The 23,360-nt window shown below is 35.5% G+C and overlaps 1 protein-coding gene across 1 annotated transcript in view; it reads left to right on the top strand.

Moving 5' to 3' along the window:
- Positions 1 to 1,986: 1,986 nt before the first annotated feature.
- Positions 1,987 to 23,360, top strand: part of GABRG1 (gamma-aminobutyric acid type A receptor subunit gamma1) — a 44,797-nt gene continuing 23,423 nt past the window's right edge. Inside the window, exons 1-3 of the mRNA XM_036417250.2 lie at positions 1,987 to 2,369; positions 17,843 to 17,991; positions 20,990 to 21,057. Coding sequence (XP_036273143.1) covers positions 2,266 to 2,369; positions 17,843 to 17,991; positions 20,990 to 21,057 — 321 coding nt within the window. The 5' untranslated portion in view covers positions 1,987 to 2,265. The remainder of the gene's footprint in view (positions 2,370 to 17,842; positions 17,992 to 20,989; positions 21,058 to 23,360) is intronic.

A 23,360-nucleotide genomic window follows, 5' to 3' on the forward strand; every position in this document is an offset into this window, starting at 1 on the left:
CAAACCAGTCTAGGCTGAAAATTGCTCTAGTTCTTTATCATTTATATGAATAAGCAGGCAACATGTAACTACTGAAGGGGGTATATCCTTCACTTTTTCCCTCTATTAACTTCTCTTAACTATTCTCAATATCTTTCAATTACATATAAAAATAATCAGAGTAGCTGAAACTGGTTTGGCTCAGTGGATAGAGCGTCAGCCTGCGGACTGAAAGGTCCTGGGTTCGATTCCGGTCTAGGGCATGTACCTTGGTTGCAGGCACATCCCTAGTAGGGGTTGTGCAAGAGGGAGCTGATTGGTGATTCTCTCTCATCAATGTTTCTAACTCTCTATCCCTCTCTCTTCCTCTCTGTAAAAAATCAATAAAATATTTTTTTTAATAATAAAATAAAATAAAACAACCAGGGTAAAACCTTAGTACATATTTTTGATGGAGGAACCATTATTACTATTGTGCAACATTATGCACTATCATCTTCCCATTAATATACGCAAAAATTTATCAAAACACTAAGACTAACTAAATATTGTTATTCCCTACGTACTTTTAGTGAATTAATTCCTAGTTCACCAGGTTACTCAGCTCAGTGAATTAGTGTGTGCATCCAATAAAACAGTGGCACTAGCTACCCAAAGCGCATTCTTAATGGAAGCAGGAAACATAGAAAGAAAAACAACACAAATTTCTATTGGCATCGCCTTTAACTGATTCACTCACCCCAAAATCAATGATAATGGAACTTTATTGCTTATATAAATTATCTGGTGTTCGCTGCCTTGACTAAGGCGCTTTATGGAAGAGAATAATGCTGCCTAATTAACGTTTAGTGGGAGAATCAGAGGGGAGTCAATACCTATTTTCAGAGGAGAATGAAAAGATGGAGAATCAATCAAAAAGAGGGAGGAAAAGCCCAGCATTGCACCATCTGTTATCCTGGGCGAGAACATATCTGTAACGTCGCTGCCGCCAAACCAGGGAAGTGATTTCAGAAGCTTGGGCAGACACTGTGTGCGGGGAGACAAATGCTCTCGGGTAACTATGCGGTGAATGGTAGCTCACCCCTGAATCTGGCCAACTCCACGTGGTTGCCTGGTGATTAACGAGGCCATCAAAGACCCAACCCCGAGCTGCCCTGTGTGGGAAAGCAGGGATTTAGGAAGCCATAAAAGCAGAAATGGCTGGGCAGCGAGCCTGCTTCCACCACCATCGCTGCCTTCGCCTGTACAGTGGTTCAGGCTGCCAGAGGCTTTCCGGTTGCCCTGGCAACTGTTGAGCTCTGCTGCAAACTCGAAGCGGAGCCTCTGAAGTTGGGTACCAAACACGGGAGCTCCGCAGATGCAAAGGCAACTGGGGAGGGACAAGAGAACAACGTTACCCACGCACGAGGTCTATCACTCCTGTGGCTCCTGGGACCTTTTCCCAAACCGGGTTTTTGTTTACTTTTTTTTTTTTTTTTTTTTTTTTTTTTTTAAGAATAAAACGAGATAGTTCGTGCCTGGCATTATTCATTAGTATCCTCGTCTGGTGCCCTGGGAGAGGAGCATGCAAATCACCTCCCTCCTACAGAAGAGGGTCAGGAGTTAGGAAACGCGATCACCAGGATTGCATCCAGCACGCCCGTCCATTCATTCATTCATTCATTCATTCATTCGGAATTTTAGGGACTCCTGTGTGCCGGGCATTGTGCCAGGCCTTGGGGCTGCTTCCAAAAGGGAGACCCCATCCTACACTCCCAAAGGAAGGATAATGAACAGCAATTAGCAGAACCTTCGCGAGCCTGGGGGAAACCAATTGGGGTTTTCTGCAATCTTCCCGCGGGTCTCGGAAGACAGATTCCGGATCCAGACGCGGGAGAGGAAGGAGGCAGCGGGGAGGGAGAGGGACCCCTCCTTCCCCTCCCCGGAGGAAATCTGTCTGGGGCCACTCCGATGCCTGCTTCCCTGGGCTGCGAGGAGGGAGTGGAGGTTTGTTTTTCTTTTAGGAAGACGGAGCCCTTTTCCCCACTGGGCTCGGTTTCTAGTAGGGGGAGGCCCGCCTCCCGGGGCCGCTGATTGGCCCACACGCTCTGCAGATAATTTATGCCAGCATCCTCTCGGTGCGATTGGCTGCCCGGCTCCATTCCGCTGGGAGTCGCATCCTACCTGGCTGGGAGGTGTAGCGCCTTCCCACACTTTGCCTTCTGGTGCTCCTGCCCTGGGCTGCGGCTAAGGTGGGAGCGAAAGTCCCGGCTGGAAGGAGGCTGAGGGGGAGAAAAAGCGATTCTGATGGGTTCTTGGAAAGCTTTCCTCTTCTCTCCTTTCCTTCTGTGGAGTCCAAGTAGAGGCGTGAGGCTGATGTTCTTGTTGCTGACCCTGCATCTGGGAAACTGGTGAGTGAACGCAAGGACCGAGAGAACTATTCTTTCGCGCCTGCTCCCCTTTCTCTTGCTTTTTCTTTCTTCCTTTCCCCAAACCAGTCTAAGTCATTGGCGTTTCCCTAGGCACCTGTGCAATATTTTACCATCATTTTCTTTTCTGGTTAGATCTGCCCATTTTCAGATTAGAAGGACATGAACCTGTGTGTGGAGCGTGGAGGGTAGTCCAGTTGTTTTTGATTGGAAACGTGGTCAAAACTAGTCAAGACTCAGTTACTGGGACGGGGAGGAGGAGGAGAAATGGGTTTACTGCTAAATGTAGTGAAAAAAAATGACACTGATGAACTTTCTAATGATTCTGCATTTTATAGATATGGTTATTTTAGAAACTGAGGAGTTTCATAGCATAGTATGTATGATGCTTTTCTATATACAAATGTTTTTGTTTTCCTTACCCCTCCCTCTTTTTTTTGCTATGGGGGGGGGGAGGGCTTTACATCAAAATAAATAAATATGGCTAAAATCCACCAGGGTCACGTGTTATATTTATGTTAGAAATAAATATGCATATTTTATTCAACCAGATTACAAAGATTTTTATTTTAATTGGATGTCTACATGAAAAATTGTATGCTGATATAAATGATGTTCTGGCTGTGTATTTGTGTGTGTGTGTGTGTGTGTGTGTGTGTGTGTGTGTGTGAAAGACAGAGAGACTGAGAATATCAACCCCAAGCCTCCAATTTAATAGGTCTGCTTGGGTTGCAATACCTTTCAATAAAACTTTTAAATCATTCTAGGAGGAAAATTTTTAAACTGCTGAGGTATTGTATCTAGCTATAGGAGTAGTTGATGCATGAAGTTAAAATATATAGATTAGGACATAGATCCTATAAAGGTCTTGGACATACGGAGTAGTCCAAGTATGAGTATGCTGTGTGATTTTGTTTTATATAAATGAGTATGCTGTGTGATTTTTGTTTTATATAAATCTACATTTAAAATTATATTGTTGTATGATGTGACCCTCAAGAATAAAACACAATTGCTATGCAGATGAAAACATGCCTTTATGACTACTTGCATCATTGCTAAAATGAATTATTATTATGATTAATTTTAGTATATACCAACAGTGAATAGTTTTGTCAATACCAGCAGATAGAATAACTATTTTCTCTCTGAAAATACAGAATGGATTGAATTATGCTAAGTAATACCAGACATACCAGAAAAATGTTTGACACTCAATGCTGTTTTGTTGTTTTGTTTTAGTTTATTTATACTTTTTTCTTTAGAAACTAAAATATTTTGCATGGACACAAATGTACTTGTTGATTAATTATTCCTTGTATATAAGTTTTGTCATTATGACTTATTGCTTTGAATATATTATTGGACAATTACAGAAAATATTTTTATAAAATAGGTGTCAGGGCTCTCATGCACAATATTACAAATGAATCTGTGTTCTCAAAAATAAAAGCAGATTTAGCCAGTGGTTTTCTGAAATAACAACCTGTGTGCTCCTTTATCATTAGAAGTGCAAGTTTTCCTTACAACCTATCAGGCTCACTTAAGGGCATAAAGAGATGTGTTGTTTTAAACAGTAATTTTGTGTTTGAGAATACTTTTGTGGTGATCATCATAATTGGCCCCAGAATTCTCTTCTGGCTGCTCATAATTTAGAAAGTTGGGAGTTGTTAAAAAGTTGTGTGTTGCAGTGGACAGAGATGGGTTCTGGCAGTCTAGAGACAAGATTTTATGTGTCAAGAGTCCTTAACCTCTGGAAAGTTTCTTCTTCTAGGAAATGAAGGGCAGGAGTAGATGGTTTATGGTTGCTTAACTTTTCACATGTAATATGTCCAAGATTTGAGCTGAAACATGAAAATAACTCAATAGTTGTTTCACTGTCTTTTTCTCAGTACTTTTTAAAAAGGGAGTTGTAGTAGGAAATTCCCTATGCTGTTCATACCATCTGCATTAGTGAGTCAGATAGAGGTGTTATGCTGTTCAAATCTAAAAATGACTCATTTTATCCTTGTACTCTAGATCATTTGAATTATTCTAGCCAGTGGACAAATGTTCTAAAAATAAAACTATATTTTGTTGTTATAATGAACTCGTAGGGCCTCAATTATGAGAGTTCATGCCTTCATTTTTTTAAAAGTAGTTACGGTGTGGTGAACTTTTCATCTTTATAATATTTAGTTGGAGATAATTGATGTAATCGTTTACAAACCAGTTACATTTATGCATTTTCTCCCTTTCTTTGCCTTTTGAGAAGCCTTTTCAAAACTAACCATAGGTGGTTCTGGGTGTAAGAATTTTTGTGTTTTATGCTGGTTTCTAAAATAAATCATCAAAGTCATCTATTTTGAGATTTACCAAATTAGGGCCTGTTATTTCTTATATCTTAGCAGAGACAAGAGCTTATTTCCTTGTTAGTTTCTATTAAGAGCACAAAGGAAGGACAGTATATTGATTTTCATATTTCCGAACTATGAAAACCTGTCTCATTGCTGTAACTGAAGCTATAGTTATGGTTCCTACTTTTCATTCTCCATGAGACTATAAGGCATCTTGACAAGTTGCTTAAAATCTCTTAAGCTTGATTTAACTTATTTTTAATGTTGGGAATATTCTATTTATAATCAGATTTTTAAAAGAGTTGAGAAGTGTTTTGATATATCAGCTGTTTTAAGAAATAATTTATTGTAAGCTTTGACCAAGAAGCTATGTTTGAGAGAGTGCAAGGAAAATAACAGGTTTTTATTTTTATTTTTTAAGACAATTTTATTAATCAATTATATACAGTGTAGCATTCAGTTGCCCAAATAAAAATATTCATATATCGATACACTCGCTTTAGAACATATATAATTTCAAAGTAATTTTAGTCATATAGTATATAGACTAAATACATGGAGATGGTTGTCACTGACATTTTTCTTAGTCATCTGGATTATTTGCTTCATTTTCTGATACTAATGATAACCACTCAAACTTGAGGGCAAAAAAACTAACTATGATGTTTCATGATAATTAAATTTTCAAAAGACTGAAAAAAAGATTTTTGAAGCTAAAATTCAAATGCTATAGTTGATAAATCACCTATGTATAGAGTCTGTTGGGCATGCCATCATTTTGTTTTTTTGTTTTATTTTATACTATGAGACACACTTGACTAACTAATGAAAGAAACTGTTTGACCTTTCATTCAAATATTGAGAAGATTAATGTAACATTGTACACTTATAGAAAGGTGGTTGAAACTTGTCTAAGAAAATAATATGTAAGGTGGAGTCTGAAAGGAGAGAAAAAATAGCAGGGTGGAAAACTGAAAAACTGACAATATTATCAAAATATCACAAATCACTACTGTGGGGAAAAAGGACAAAGTGGACATAAATGGAATGTCCTGGCTTCAGGAGAATAACTCAGTATATGCATGGTACCAGTAAAGAACCCTAGACTTTATATAAATTCTGGTTTCAGCTCTACCATTTCCCACCAGGGTGATTTCAGGCCAATCTTTGAGGCAGAGAGTCCTCATTTGTGAAAAATAAAAATGACATATATCTTCCCAAATTGTTTCAAGACCAAGATAAAACATATGTGGAAAGAACATAACACTGAAAATGTTAACTGAAAAAACATAATAGCAGATACTCTGTAGAGTTACATTGATTCTAGTATTATTTATCCTAGTTACAGTGGTTTAAGTGCAATAAAGTGAAGTCTTTGGATTCTTGTACATTAATATCTTTTGGATTTAAAATAGATCTTTCATTCTTTTACAACAAATATTTATTGAAAACCTGCATCACGCTAGGTTTACAGTGGTGAATGAAGTAGACATGAGTTTAGTTCATGTGTGACAGGGAGAAGGAGAGAGAGAGAGAGAGAGAGAGAGAGAGAGAAGAGAGAGAGAGAAGAGAGAGAGAGGAGAGAGAGGGAGGGAGGGAGGAGGGAGAGGGAGGGGAGGGAGGGAGGGAATGAGGAGAGGGGGTAGTGGAGGGAGGGAGGGAGGGAGAGAGAGAGAGAGAGAGAGAGAGAGAGAGAGAGAGAGAAAGAGAGCTTATACTCACTGCAAAAACCTAGACTTATGGCATCAAAAGAAAACAGATTGTAGTCAAAATAAGATAAACAGGAAATTCTGAGTTTTTAGGGATAGAGAATGGTGATGGAGAAGATCACAATCAAGGAAAAAGAGTTAGAGAACTATGAGATGTCTCTCAGCAATACCAGAAGACTCCGGGGAGATGTCTCTAAAAATCTAAAGGCAAATGTTCAGCCTTGAAGGTTATACTTAGCAAAGTTACCAATCAAATATGAAGGAAGAATGAAGCTGACATACTGTCATTCTCCCCATTTTACAGATGGGAACACAGAACACAACGTTTTTTAGAAATTCACTAAAGATCATTTTGCTGATAATTTTGAATTCAACACCCAAATCCACGTATTCTATGCTCAGAGTATTCAGTCTAAACCAGCACAACTCTCAGATCACATATGCTATGTAAGCCAAAAAACAACAACCAAAAAACAATGAACAACATAAACTGATGAACAAAAACAGATCCAGAGACAGAAAAACATCAATCAGACCATCAAACCTCAGAGGGAAGGCAGGGGAGGGTGGGGGTAAGGGGAATAGATCAACAAAAGCACTTGTATGCATGCATATAAGCCTAACCAATGGACACAGACAACAGGGGGTGAGGGCATGAGTGGGGGGATAGAGGGATAATGGGGAAATAAGGACACATATGTAACACCTTAATCAATAAAGAAATTTAAAAAAAAACACACGTGACTGTGGATAAAGGAAACTAAAAGGAAGGGAGAGAAGGAGGAAAAGAAAGGAAAGGGAGGCTAGTGCAATCGATAGAAGTACAGTAAGTATAAAAGTCTACTGTGTACCAATCACATGATTGACATATTATGTGTAGTATTAGATTCATTATTTAGGTAACACTAACAAATTGGAGTACTTGTCCTATAAAAAAAAAAACAAAACACCATAAGATAAAGAGTTAAAAGCAAGAAATTTGAACCTAGCTAAGTTTTATTGAGGAGTCTGATGGCTACTTATTTTTTAGGATGCTGTGTAAAATCAGAGTTATTCTTCTTATGTCTATGTGAAACAGACACACCATAACCAAGTAGTGAACACTGTGTGCAGGGATTTTTTCTTTTAAATCAAATGCTCTGTAACAGAATCAAGGATGCCTTATCACTAGGCTCATTCAAGCAAAAGCTTGTATTCCGTGGGAAGCAAATGACAATATATGGCATTTTTCTACTTGTAAGTATCTCAGAACCTACTGTGTTTCCCCGAAAATAAGACATTCTCCGAAAATAAGACCTACTTACAAGTTCCCTTCTGAGTGAAATATAAGGCATTCCCCCAAAAATAAGGCCCCCCAGGCTAAACATGAGAGATTTGGTCCACTGATTCTGAAAGAAATGGAGTCACAAGAAATTCACCAGGAAATTCAGGAATTGGATTATTATGATGATGCTCCAGAAGATGATGACATGATTGTCATTGAATAAATGAGTAAATTATTGATACTGTAGGATTCACAGTTTGTCTGGTTTGTGTTGACAACTACCGTACTACCGTACCATATACAGGTAATAAATTTCCTTTATTTTCATTTAACAATAAATGTGTACTGTATTCTTCATGGAAAAATAAGACATCCCCTGAAAATAAGACCTAGCGCATCTTTGGGAGCAAAAATTAATATAAGACACTATCTTATTTTCAGGGAAACAGGGTAATTCTGTTGGTATACAAATAGTTTTTATCATCCGAAGCCTTATGTTTCAGGAAGTACTCTTAGCTATTAATTCACTCAATAAAATTTTTTAAAAATTGTAATTTTATTTATTTATTTATTTATTTTTGGTTGACAGTATTACAGATGCATTCCTGTTGCGACTACTATGTGCTGAGTTCTGAGACCTGAGAAACAATGGTAATCAGGACACAATCCTTGCCTTCGTAGTGTATGAACAGTGTATAGAGGACATGTATGTGGTGGTAAATATGCTAGATACACAGGACAAGGAGGACAGAGTCTCTGCTTTCAGTGGACATAAACTCTAGAAGTGTATGTTGAGACACAGTCATTAATGTAAACAAGCAAAGGCATAAAATGCTATAAATTCTACTCGGAATTCTAGATGAACTATAGTGGGGACACCAAGGAGGCTGGGAATTGCAACTCTGGGAAAGCTTTAATAGTCTCAGATTTCAGGGGGATACTTTGGGTCGATGCTACTGAAGAAAAGAGAGGCAGAGAGATAGCATTGCTATTATGTGGCCTAGGTATGGTCTCAACATTTGGTAGTTTCTTTTGAAAACAATTATACCTATATCTTCTAGGAGAGCCTTTACTCTTGTCATTTAACATACGGCAATAGAATGGTAACATCTTAGTAAAGGCTGTAAGTATTTTAATATTGGTGTGATCAGGGTGTGATTTGGTTCTCCAAGCCTGCTATAATCAGGGGCTCTAGCCAAAGAGTTCAATCTCTGGCCACATTTTTAAAACCATCATTGATGGTTGTACAATTTGTGAATTGCTTAAATACAAGGACATAATTCACCACTCAGTCCTTCTAGAATTATTTAATTATTAGATAAAAGTTTCAACACCTGCAGTAGAGTTTCTTGAATAAGGTTTATCTATTCCACAAAATAGCCAAATTCAACTAGCAAAAAGCTTTTTTTTTTTTTCCCCCTTCTGGATTACATTTGTGTTATTCTGACATGTGTTCTTTAAACCAATTTATTGCTCTGTGCAGGTGGCTTATGAATGTGCATTTGTTTCTGCCATTTCCTTAGTTAGAACTTGTTTTGAAAAAACTTCCAACTGTCATAACTAGAAATAACTAGAGTGTTTTTGTTCTACTCGTTTGTATTTTTTCCTTTTTGAAGTGAATAATCTAAAAGGATCCTTATGTCAATGAAAATATTTTATCTCTAATTTTATGACCCCAAGATTTAGGGGGAAAGGTATATCTTTCCACATTTAGAGGATCTAATTCCCGTTACTTTCTATCATTTAATTTCAACATCTTTTAATAAATTTTATAATGTAACAAATGTCAATATTATGCCTCCACTTTGTGGAATTTTTAGCGACCTACAGAATTTATCTGATGTGGAAGAGCATATAAATAGAGAATGCGAATGTCATAGAGTTGTATTGTTTCTAAGTCCAATTTATGTTGTCAATTTCTATGGATGTAAATTGGAACAGTAGGAAATTTGATGTTCATTATTTTATTGTCTAAAGTTTTAAATATGTCTCCTTTTCCCCAATTAAGCCCCCCGCCCCCAGCCATTCCCACCCAGGGCAAGCCACCACTGCCAGGTGTCTGTGTCCATTGGTTATGCTAATATGCATGCATATAAGTCCTTCAATCCAGTTGTCATTTCTTTAAAGACCATAATGAAAATTAAGGTTTCTTTACCATCCTCAAAAAAACAAAACACATACACAAAAACAAACAAATAAACAAAACAAAACAAACAAACAAATAAAACACACACACACACACACAAGAAAATGGTTCCAAAAGAACATTTATAATCTTTGGATATTCACCAACTACCTGAAGATTTTTCATCGGACTCATGGTTTCCAATTTCTAAAAATTTTTTAAAATATTTTTATTTATATTTAGAGAGAGAGGAAGAAAGAGGGAGAGAGAAATAAACATCTGTTGACTGCCTTCACATGCTCTACACCAGAGATCGTCTGCAACCCAGTTACTAGTATGTGCCCTGACCAGGAACCAAATCTGTAACCCTTTGGTGTAAGGGCTGACACTCAACCCACTGAGCCAGGGTGCTAAACATTTTTAAAAGAACAGAGTAGGCCTGCCTGACAAAGTAAATAAAGAAAACAAAAACAATACTCCAAAATTGGCAAAATATAATGTTTTATTATTAAAATTTACTGCGATATTTAAGATCAATCACCAACCGGCATATGTATGCACATTTATATATTTACATTTTTATGTAAATGAAATCTAACACTTATTTTTGGCACATATTTAATATTAGAAATATCTTTCTTGATGAGTATATTAATCTAGAAATCAGTTGTATATACATTTCAATAACAATGTGGTATTCTATATTATAGAAGAATCATAACTTATTAAATTATTTCATAATACATTTTATTTTATAACACATCATTTTGTGTACTTGTATACATCTCTTTAATTTCAATATTTCACTAATACTTCCAAATTACTTACCATAAAATAATTCAGTTTTCTCTTTAAGGTTGCAAAAATGCTACTTATCCATATTACCATCAATACTTGAAGTAATGAATCTTTTAATGTTCTGCCAATGTGCTGGCTAAAATTTGTCATGTTTTTAATGAACTTATTTTCCCTAGGTAACAATAAATGTTAGCACGGTTTTATCAATTTTTTTGTCTTTTCCTTCCTGTGAATAATATATACCAATTACGTTGTAAATGTCTTTGTCTCAGTTTATTCTGTGTTTCTAGTCTTTTTCTAGTCATGTCATCTATAAGTTATTTTTCTATTTTTATATCTTTCTTTTTCTTTTTTCTTTTGGATACATGCCTCCTTACCCCACAGGTCAATTTCCCCCAATATCTTCCTTAATAGTTTTATACTTTATTTATTATATTTTGATTTTTCTTATATAAATTATAATTTCTTATATAAGTAGGATTCTAATTTATGTTCCTCTAAGTGGCTTAGTAACCATTTCAATACAATTTATTAAATAATTTTTTTTTATATCCAAATTGGCTAGTTACTTTTATCATATAGTAAATTTTCAAATCACTTGGATCTGAATTTGAGGGCTAGATTATGTTCACAGTCATTTCCTTCGGTATTACTACAATGTGACATAGAATACAGTAACTTTGTTTTTCTTGTATTCTGGCAGAGCACATTTTTCATGTGTTTTTATTTATTTCAGAGAGAGTAATGGAGAGGGAGAAAGAGATAGACACATCAATAATGAGAGAGAATCATTGATCAGCTGCCTCCTGCATGCCTCACCCTGAGCGATTGAGCTCAAAACTTGGCATGTGCCCTGACCAGAAATGGAACTGTGACCTCCTGGTTCATAGGTTGATGCTCAGCCACTGAGCCACATACTGACTGATTTCATCTAACAAAACTTTCTTTCAATAATTTATTTAACCCCTCAACTTGATTCTTCTAGTAAAGTATATTGAATTTAACCTAAAATAGTATATGAACTATAGAATTGTGATTAAAATTTCATTAAATTTGCAAACTAATTTGGGAATTATATATTAACAACTAAGGTCTATTGAAGGAAGATTCCTGCAAGAATAGGGCTTCCTGTGGCCTTTTCCGCCACTCTGCCTGCTTCCTTTCCTTCTCTGCCCCCTCCCCTACCCCACTTGCTTGCTACTCTGCAGCTTTGCTCCCTTCTGCAGCCCCTGTCTTCCTTCTACACTGTCTTCAGTCTTTGTCTGTGCCTGGATATGCAAATTAACCACCATCTTGGTTGGGTTCATTTGCATAATCACTCCTGATTTGCTGGTGGGTGTGGCTTATTGGTATAGTGGAGGTATGGTCAATTTGCATGTTTCTCTTTTATTAGATAGGTTATTGTTTCATAGCCAAAACATTTCTTTTATCTTTATTTTTTTCTGTTATGTTCTTCAATTCACTTTTCAATTTCTTTACATTGACATATTGATGTTTCTATCTCTCTCTCCATCTCTAAAATCAATAAAAATGTTTCTTGAAAAAAGATGCAATATGAAATGAGAATTCCATAGCAGCACAATTTACAATAGCTAAGATTTGGAAACAGTCTCAGTGCCCAGATGAGTGGATAGTAAAACTGTGGTACATCTACACAATGGAATACTACACTGCTGTAATAAAAAAGAAGGAACTCTGACCATTTGCAACAGCATGGATGGACCTGGAGAGCATTATGCTAAGTGAAACAAGACAGTTGGAAAAAGATAAATATCTCATGATCTCACTCATTTGTGGAATATAATGAACAACATAAACTGATGAACAAAAGTAGAACCAGAGACATAGCATCTTCAAATAGATCATCAAACATCAAAGGGAAGGCAGTGGGGCTGGGGAATAAGAGAGCAACCAAAGGACTTGTATGCATGCAGATAAGCATAACCCAGGGACACAGACAGTAGGGGGGGGGGGGCAATGTGCTTGAGGGTGGGAATGGCTGGGGAGAGGTCAATCAGGGAAAAAGAAGACATACGTAATTCTTTAAACAATAAAGAATTTAAAGGAAGATCCAATGTGATCAACTTACTGGTATAGGTTAGCACTGAACAGATTGGAAACACATAGCAGAGAACAGCTGCTTAACTTTCTTGGCTTGGCTACCTTTTCCCTCCTAAATTTCAAGGCATTCCTCTCTCTGTGTGTCAAATGATGGGCGCCATATTTCTTTGTGTTAATAAAATAATCACCACATCGAGTGGACTATTATTTTATCTCCCTAAAACCCTGAAAGTTCAAATTGATAAGTCTGTTATATATCACTTTTTTAGTTATTTTACTTCCCTATAAACTTTTATAAGTAATAAAACCATTACAAACCTACAAAGAATTGTTTATACAAAAGAATTTAACAAATGCAATATATAGGTGAAAAAATAACAAACCTTTTTTTCTTAAATTTCTTCCCACCCCCCCCCCCTATATATTTTATTGATTTTTTACAGAGAGGAAAAAAGAGGGACAGAGAGTTAGAAACATTGACCAGCTGCCTCTTGCACACCCCCCACTGGGGATGTGCCACAACCAAGGTACATGCCCTTGACTGGAATCGAACATGGGATCTTTCAGTCTGCAGACCGATGCTCTAACCAGTTTGGGCTTACATTTCTTATTTTACTTCTGTTTTCTTTGACTTCTAGATCTAAAAATCAGTGCTTATACTTACTCTTTAAAAGCTGGTACTTAGAGGCCTTGACATTAGGGTATCTTCTCCACTGAAACATAATAACTGGCATTCTTTACTGAAACTTGTCACTTGCCTACTATGCTTATAGGAGCTGATGTTCATAAATAAACACAATTTTTTAAAAATATATATTTTATTGATTTTTTACAGAGAGGAAGGGAGAAGGATAGAAAGTTAGAAACATCGATGAGAGAGAATCATCGATCAGCTGCCTCCTGCACACCCCCTACTGGGGATGTGCCCACAACCAAGGTACATGCCCTTGAGCAGAATCGAACCCGGGACCTTTCAGTCTGCAAGCCAACGCTCTATCCACTGAGCCAAACCGGTTTTGGCACATCTGCCGTATCATAACAGATTTATGGAAGAGCCTTTCCCTGGAGTCAGAACCAGGGCTTTTATATGGACTATACTCAGGTGACTGTATAATTTATCATCCAAATTAGGTCACTTTGCCAGTGGAAAAGGGTGCTATTAATAATTATTCTGGAAAAACAGGTGTAAACCAGGCCATCCTGGGCAAAACTCGATGCGTGTTTGTCATATGTATAAAAAATCATTTACATTAATTGATTGGCTTGCTAGGGGTCTGTTGCAAACACAGGGCTACTCCAGAGGACTAGCGATGGGACTGTCAATCAGCTATATCCCCATGGCAGGAGAATCGAGTTGCAAATTTTCAGAGCTGCCACTATCGATTTCTTGGCAGGTTATAAAGCTCTGCTTCTCTCTATAAAAGGCTGTAGTTAATTATTTATTTTTTATGATTAGAAAGGTATTTCAGAGCACTATCTGGTGGTGTATAGGAAAAGATAGGAAGGGATGTCAAATTAACTCATTGTTGTATATTTATATTTCAGAATCATACAAAAAGCTTATAGTATGCTATTAATATACCAAAAATTTTTGTATGTTTCTATGATTGTAGCATACTTAGTGTAAAGGCTGCTTTTCATTAAATCTTTAGCCATTTTATAAATCAGTTTTAATAAAAATTGAGTGTTACATGTTATTTTTCAGATAATGTTAATTGCATCATATGAATAAATCATAACTTACTTAAACGTACTCATAATGTTTAAGATTTGCCACAGATAATAGTGATAAGCATCTTTGTATGTGATTTTTCTGTATCATTTATTTATTTTATTTTTTCCACCACCATTTTGCCCCTCTATGTCCTCTTCTACCTCCATTCCCCCTTCCCCTGGGTCACCACACTGCTGTCCATTACATGAGTTATGTATCATCTTATTAGTTTTTCCTTTATTAAAAAATAAGATAGTCTAGATCATGAATGTAATGTTATTAGTCTCTGTATTTTCGCACTTACCACATTTGTAGTATATAACATATTTTTTTTCCATATGTGAATTACAGCATTGGATTGGATACATACACATGTTAGATAGTCATTCTCAACAGAGAGAGTGTATGATTCCTTGAGATTATTATTTTAATTTCTCAGAACTCAAAGGCAGAGACAAGGCACCCCACCCATGCTCAATCCTAATGCACTTCCAATTACTTACCATCATTGAGGCATGTGTTTATGAATTAGAAAACTCCAAATCCAACCACCCTGGTCTGTATAACAAAGATAAAATGAAATTTTATTGTGCAGACTTCAAAGGAAACAGGAAACAAGTCTTCAAACTAAATATTGTTTTAAATCCTGGCTATTATTTAATAGTGTATATCCTTGGAAATCAATAAACCCATTTACATCTTTGAAATATAAATATTAAAATTTTCTTCAATACATTGCTCCGCAGTAAATTACATAACATGTGGAAGGATCTTAGTACACAGTTTGGCACTTAATGATGCACTATCTGCATTCAGTAGCAGATACTAACAACAATACATCAATCTTCTAAACAAGCAATTGGTAAATTAAAGTATTCAAGAACTTAAATGTAAATGATAAGATTATGTGCATTCAAATTATTTAAAAGGACTCCACGAACATGTGCAGAATTTCTCAGACTATTACTTAAAATCGTAATTGTTTTCCCAAAATGGTTTGAACACTCATTCGCTCAACATATATAAATGCTACAAAAGTCTTTCAGTCTATGAAAGAACATTGAGATGTCAGATATGTTATATGAACTATTTTAGAAATTATGATAAGTACTCTTTAATCACTAAACTAATACTAATATGATATTCAAAGTAATTAATACAGATTGAAGATAATTTTAAAAGTTTTGAAAGAAGATGGGGAAAAGTTAACCTTAATAAATCTTTTCCTGTTACTGCCAAATATGAGAAAAGATAGCTTTGTAATATCATGAGGTCAATTTTCATATTACCTCTAGCTGGGAAAAGGGGAATATAAATCACTATGAGCATGTGCTTTCTGGAATACAAGAATGTTGATACTGTAAAAAATACAAATATGTAAAAAGAAATCATACTACTGTACCAGTAGTATGTATTTTTTGAAGTTAAATATGTCACAATAATTAATATAAATGAGCACTTCAAAATTCTGTTAACTAAATACACCCTAGTAGTTTACATAGAAATAAAAATTGTATACTGTATTAATAAACTACCCCCAAATCTCAGTGGCTTACAACACTAATTTTTTTATTTCTTATCTAGTCTATAAGTTCATTGTGTGTTAACTGCGGCTCTGTCCATGTTACCTTCACTCCCAGAATGAAGTAATAGAGTTGCCTCTGTCAACATGGCTAGTCTTCTGGTAGAAGGACAAGAGATATATTGCGAATCGTGAAATTGCATTAAGCCTCCTGATCAGTAGTGACACATATCACATTTTTTTTATCAGTCAAAGCAAATCACAGGGCCACACGAGTTCAGTGCGACAGGGGTGTATAATCCTCTTGTAAGAAGAAGTATTTCAAGCCATATGTCTAAGTTAGAAGTCAGTGGAATGGAAAGTATAATTCTCTGACAGGACAGAGAGGAAGGAGAGGAGAAATATTGAGAATAATAATGCACTCCATTATCTGTTGTTAATGACTATCAGTATAGACTTATTGTGAAGATCAAATGAAATAGCAAATAATGTAAACTTAAGTTACAATTTCTAATACTAATTTGTACTCATTAAGGATGAAGAGGATGGATGTTAACTAAGTTTATTTTGGTAATCATTTTTTTCAATATGCACATATATTATATCATTATGTTATATACCTTCAATTTATGCAATATTCTATGTCAATTATATCTGAATAAAACTGGAATTTTTTAAAAAATCGAAATGGTGTGGGAGCTGCATTTGATAAGATGTTTAAGTTCCAAAGCAAAATAGGTCTGAATGGATAATGTAGAAAGATTAACTAAAGATAGCACAAAGTTGCATATTCACTATTGGACAGAAGCCAATCTTTAAAATATATGTAAATAACAATTACAGTATGAAGTTACCTGATTTTACTAGTATAAGGGTTTAGTGTTTTGACCGTTTTCACCGGAGGACTAAGGTTTACTAAAGTAGGGTGTGTTAAGTCCCATATTATCTTCTTCAAACAAAGATGGATTTACTTACAGGTAATAAAATAAGAGTAGCTTGTTACTTATGATGAATTATAGATAAATATCTATATCACTTCATTTTCTACCATGGTTCAGAAGTAAGCTGCATTCTTAGCAGGAAGCATTAATTGGAGAGTTAGAGCTTGATTCTCAGGGTTGTGCTTGGTTAGATTCCAGTTGTTTCCAGCTTTCTACTTTGCATTATAAAGGCAGTGGGCTATTTGGTCCCTAAATTCTAACTTCTCCGTCTAAAATTTAAGAGACTTGCCTCCCAAATATACATGGAGGGTGTCACCCATGTTGCATCTGATAATATGACAACCTTTGATGAAGTTTTTGGGAAAAAAGGTCTCTGTTCTTCTAACTTAAAAGAATAAGCATAGGTGTGTCCAATACTTGTTTCTTTTTACTTCAGCCCTTTCTATACTCATCTTTCCTTAATTCTTCTTTTGTATGCATGCATTTTTATACATTTGATCATACTAATGTTGCAACGATACCTGTATTTATTTATCTTTTAATTTTTATTTTGGGGTGTGGTTATTTAGTGTCACCACTATATATGTTTAAGTTAGAAGTCAGTGGAAAGCACAAATCTCGGGCCAGCATTCATATTGTCCTGCACAAATCTAGGGCCAGCATTCAAATTTTCAGTGCATAACTTCTACGGCCTTTAATGGTCATTGTGAGAATGGCCAATAATTATTGTATTATTTTTAATATCACTTCATTTTAATATTGTGTGTTACATTTCTTGTAATACATTTTTAACATTCTAGTATTATTATATTAGTAGAGTTCATATAATGAATACACTAATCTTATTGAATATAAAATATTTCTAATGCTTTTCCCCCCTCTTACTTACTATTCTCTAACAAAAGTGTAATAATCTTGAACTATTTTTTTAAATACCCAATTTGTTTCACTTCCTATTGTTCGTTTTATTTTCGGAATTATTTAGTGTTGATAAAGCAGATGATGAAGATGATGAGGATTTAACAGCGAACAAAACTTGGGTCTTGGCCCCAAAGATTCATGAAGGAGATATAACACAAATTCTCAATTCATTGCTGCAAGGCTATGACAATAAATTTCGCCCAGATATAGGAGGTAAGTTTTCAGTTATCTTTCTGAGACTGGGGGACTATCAAAACCATATTTACTGATGTTATTTTAATTTTAGATCATCTATCTCTTGGGTTTCGGATGCATGATAGAGTGCTGGGTGTGACGAGTATTAACTGGAACAGCACTAGTTTGTGAGGTTCATAGTCTGATGTGAGAATAAAAGCACGTAAACATTTCTGATGTAATTGTTTTACAACTACTACAATGAAAGATGCAACAGCAAAGTTTAATGGAACTATCTGAGGATTAGAGAAATATTTTATAAAAGGAATATTTGAGAAATAGGAATTCAAATTTTGTGCCAAAGTCACACTGTGTTAATTAATGTAGAATTATAATCCTTGATATTATCAAATTATAAAAGACCTGAAGTCGTGAGGCCCTAATGGCATCATGACCAAATGACCAGTCAGAGCTGCATGGTGGAAGTGGGGCCCACAGCTCCACATGGCGCAAAGGCAGGGCACGAGGCTCTGGCAGCATGCCCTGGGATCCCACAGGCACAGCAGATCTGGGTCTCGTATGATTTTGTCTGCTGGGCCTCTAGACCTATAAAATAGAAGGGTGATATGCAAATTGTCCCCTCAACCAGGAGTTCAACTGAAGTTCAACCTGGGGGCAGGGCTAGTTCCTCAACTTCCCAGGGCCCTTTCACTGGCCAGTGGGACCCCACCCATGCACAAATGCATGCACCAGGCCTCTAGTATTTAGTATAACTAATACTACTTGTTCTACTTTAAGATTCCTATCCTAGGTCCTTTGCCTTCATATGTAAATTTTATAATATAATTAACTTCTAAATTCCCCCCACCAAATCCTTAAAACAAACAAAATATATAAAACAGCAAATATTATTTTTGAGATTGTATTAAATATATGGCCAGTTATAGGGAAATTGAAATCTTTATCAAATTTTTATCATACCAAATTCATGAGCATTATATGTTGTTTAATGTACATATTTCTTTCTTATTAATGTTTCCTGTAAAGAAGTATTACCGTAGTATATTTTACTAGATTTAATTCTCTATATTTGGAGTTTCAATGTAAGTGTAAATACATTGTTTAAATACATTTCTTTTGATATCAGAAAACCAGAATATATCACTCATATCTAAAACTTTCTAACTGTAATTATGAAAAGTATGTCCTACATATAAAAATGTCCTCAGGAATCATTAACTCCTTGGCATAGAACTATTCAGTCCTTAGTATCATGAAATAAAGAACAGGTAGTTAGTGTTTGTTGATTTATCAAATGAACTGAAAATACCTAATTAAGTAAGACTGGTATGTTGCACTCAATTGCTTATAAATGGTAAGGAATATACTTAGGAGTGAAACTAATAAACCTATTGCCTCATTATTAATTGACTTTCATAAGAACCATTCTGTAAATCTAGCTCTAATTTGCTTAATTACATTATAGTTATTGGCTGCAATTCATAGCTGGTCAAAATAAATGGCAAGTGGTTAAAGCACCTTCTCTCAGCAGTCATTAGCCTTAGTTAAATTATAAAACCTTGTATAAATCATATGAGCTACTTTTATTTAAGAAATCAAATTGTTGGATAGCAAATAAAATTGCACTGTCATGTATAGGTCTATAAACCTATAGTTTTGTTCTAAAACTATTTCTAACAAATCATTTATTTTTCTAGCTAAGAAATGTGTATGCCATAAAATAATTTCTTTGCTTGAAGAAAAACAATTTCAATGTTATGGATTTCTAAGTGTAGTGTTGTGTGTTCTTTTTAATTGCAGAGGGTAAGATTAAATGCTGTTATATAATTGTACAGGCACTATGTTTCAAATGCTTCAGGTTTCTCACTAAAGCTCGCTAGTCTGGGAGTGCAGCCAGACTGGAAGGTACAGAGACAGGGAGACACAGGGCTGAACAGAGACTCAGACAGGCAACTCAGCAAGGATTTAGAGGGAGAGCAGCGTCCTGCAGGGGGAACATAGTATCAGAATGGTAAGAGTGGGAAATACTAGTCCAGGGAGAGAAATCAAAATTTAGAAAGGAGAAGTGAGTAAATATCACCAATAACATGCTACTTTAGAAACTTTTATACTACTATTTTGTTTTTTTCTGCTTTATTTCATTTGCACTCTCTTTATATTTCCTTTTTGTCTGCTTTGTAAGACTTTTACAGATATTCCTCAAGAAGCATTTGATATATCATAGAATAAAAATTTTATATCACATTTTGTGGGGAAAGAGGGATAAAAGAAACTATGTGAGAATGTTTCTCATAGCAAACAAAAAACATTATGAGTAGAAATTATCATTATTACAGTAAATCTCATTATAGGAACCAAAAATGCCTGGCAAAGGTTGAAAGCCTAAATCATAATCAAATATGGCATGATTATGGATATTCTTGAATCATATCATTTGATAGATGTTTGTAATGCTGACCTGTGCTACACATTTTGATAGAATATAAAATACTATATATAAGCCTTAAAGACATACTAAAAAACACAAATGGTATGTATAAACATGAAGTTCATAGTGACAGTCATAGCATATACTTTGTGGGAATTAAGTAAAAATCTACCTTTTTGAACAACCTACAGAAATATTGTTAACAACAAGGGAGGGAAGGGGTTAGGAAAACACTAGGCTCTTAAATCCATGCAAATTCTAAAATTCTATGGCTGTTAATAGAGAAAATTATCTAGCAATTTTTATTGAATTCACTTCCTTGGATTTAATAAATTATTTAGGTATTTTAAAATATGTTTAGGTTGTGCAGTGGGATGTTTTCAGTCAAAAATAAACATCGTAAAATCAACTTGTAAACTGAAAGGTGTTTATGTTTCTGTAAAATGCTATGTTTCTTCGTTTCTAGTGAGGGATGCTTTATTATTTTAAAAATAAATAGCAATCCTCATTTAGATTCTTAATAACTAAGTTCTATTTCGGGAAACCTCTGGCCATGTCCTTGATCATGTTTTCTTTGATGTTTTGCAGTGAGGCCCACAGTAATTGAAACGGATGTTTATGTAAACAGCATTGGACCGGTTGATCCCATAAATATGGTGAGTAATGAACATTAAAAAACGAAACTCTCGCATAATGGAATGAAAATGCAAGTATTTCTGATCATTAATTCTTAATCAGTTGAGGGCAATACCTCCAATTCCTATGTGCCAGGTATGAACCACTGGGGCTAAAATATCCCCAACTCTAAGAATGTCTAGCCCTTTACTTCATTGGTAGGAACTATGCTAGGGAACAAAAACTTATCACCTGAGCCATCAAGAGTGGATTCCTGAAGAAATCTGGGAGAAGAAAACCACAAGGACTGAGGGAAAAGTAGTTGGAGAAGGAAAGGGACTGACTGACAGAGGACGGAGCATGAACAGAGTCATAGAGGACTAAAGCAGTCTGATAAGATCAGGAGAATGTTCATAAAATTGATATGGAACATAAATGCAAGGAAAAGAATCAAAATAATGTTTAGATGCCTTATTAAGGATGATCATGTAAGTCAGAATAGGAAGTTTGTGTATTATCTGAATTATATCCCCTTGGATAAGAGAAATTGACTGGAAGCTTTTCATCATGAGCATATTATAGGCAGATATATATATATATATATATATATATATATATATATATATATATATAATACATGGGGTGAAAGGCATATATGTATGTATATATAATCCTTACTCAATGATATTTTTATTAATTTTAGAGTGAGAGGATGGGAGAGAGAGAGATAGGGAAGGAGAGGAAGAGGGCGGGGGGAGAAACATTGATTGGTTGCCTTTCATAAGGGCTCAGACCAGGAATGAACCCACAGCCTAAGTTATGTCCTAACCGGGAATGGAATTTTCAAACTTCCTGTGTACAGGTTGGTGCTCCAACCAAGTGAGCCACACCAGCCAGTGCTACAGATTTATGTATTTAATAGGCCATTCTTAAAAAAGCATAGAAGATGGATGTAAGGTGCTAAGCCAGCATTAGAGTGGCCACTTAGGAGGTTATTGCATTAGTCTGGATAATAGATCATGAAGGCCTTACCTGGAGTAGTAGCAATTGAGCAGGAGAAGACACTAGTACATTTAAGAAATATTAGATGAGTGAACTTTACAGACGTTAGAGTTTCATTTGTTGTGCATAGGCTGACTCCAAGGTATGTAACTGACAAGACTTTGCAGATGGTAGAGTTACTGTTTGAAACAGGGAATATAGCTATGTGCCAGAAGAGCTGTCCAGCAATCATTTGGATTTTGAGACTGCTGGTCAGGGAAGAGTTATGAGTGAATACAGATGTAAATGGGAAGGGAAGAGGTGCAAGCAGAATACAGAATACTTAAAACCTCAATACTACATGAAATGATCCAAGAGAAAATGGAAATGAAGAAGGACATAGATCTAAGAACCAGATGTTAAAATGAAACCAATGTCTATAAAATACAAATGGAGGAAAGAGGGGTGCAAATAAAGGGATGCATAAAAATGAGAGGGGTAGGAGAAGAACCAGCAACAGATGATATTATATAATCAGAAAAATTAAAGAATGTGAAGAAGAAGGAACTAATAATCAATTATCAAGGTAAGTGATAATCCAATGAAAAATGGATTAAGTTGGGCCCACGGCTGTTGGCTGTCAGATGATACTGGTTAACTTTGCTAGATGAAATTCCATGGAATGGTGAAGGTAGAAAAGAAATAACAACTGAATTTTACATCTCTCCTCCATCCTCAAAATTGGTCTCATATCCCACTTCTTGTCACAGGTCCTTGAAGACATAACATGAGCTATAGGAATAGACATGCAACATGTGTTGATGGGTCTATAGTGGGAATGTAGTACTTTTATGATTTTGACATACTTCACTTAGAATTTGATGAGTATTGTGGTAGATATGGGAGAGATGAGAGAAAATAGGAGAAAATTTAAAGGAAGGTCATTTAGGATGGGAAATGATAAAGAATGTTATTTATGTGGTTTTTAAATATATTTTTATTGATTTCAGAGGAAAGGAGAAGAAGAGAGAGATAGAAACATCAATAATGAGAGTGAATCATTCATTGGCTGCCTTCTGCACGCCCCCTACTGGGGATCGATCCTGCAACCTGGCCTGTGCCCCAGACTGGAATCAAACCCAGGACCCTTTTATCCACAGGCAGATGCTCTATCCACTGAGCCAAACCAGCTTGGACTGTTAGTTATGTTTTACCAAATTGAATAGATAGCATTTTACTACTGGTTTAAAGACTTAACTCCTCCAATAGAACCCATAGAAATTTTAAAAAATAGGTTAAAAATGATCTGCCCCAAACCCTAATAATCCCATTTATGTGAGTCAAATTACTTACTAGGACCTAT

Source organism: Pipistrellus kuhlii, unplaced genomic scaffold (genome assembly GCF_014108245.1).
Source record: "Pipistrellus kuhlii isolate mPipKuh1 unplaced genomic scaffold, mPipKuh1.p scaffold_m20_p_1, whole genome shotgun sequence".
Lineage (NCBI taxonomy): Eukaryota > Metazoa > Chordata > Mammalia > Chiroptera > Vespertilionidae > Pipistrellus > Pipistrellus kuhlii.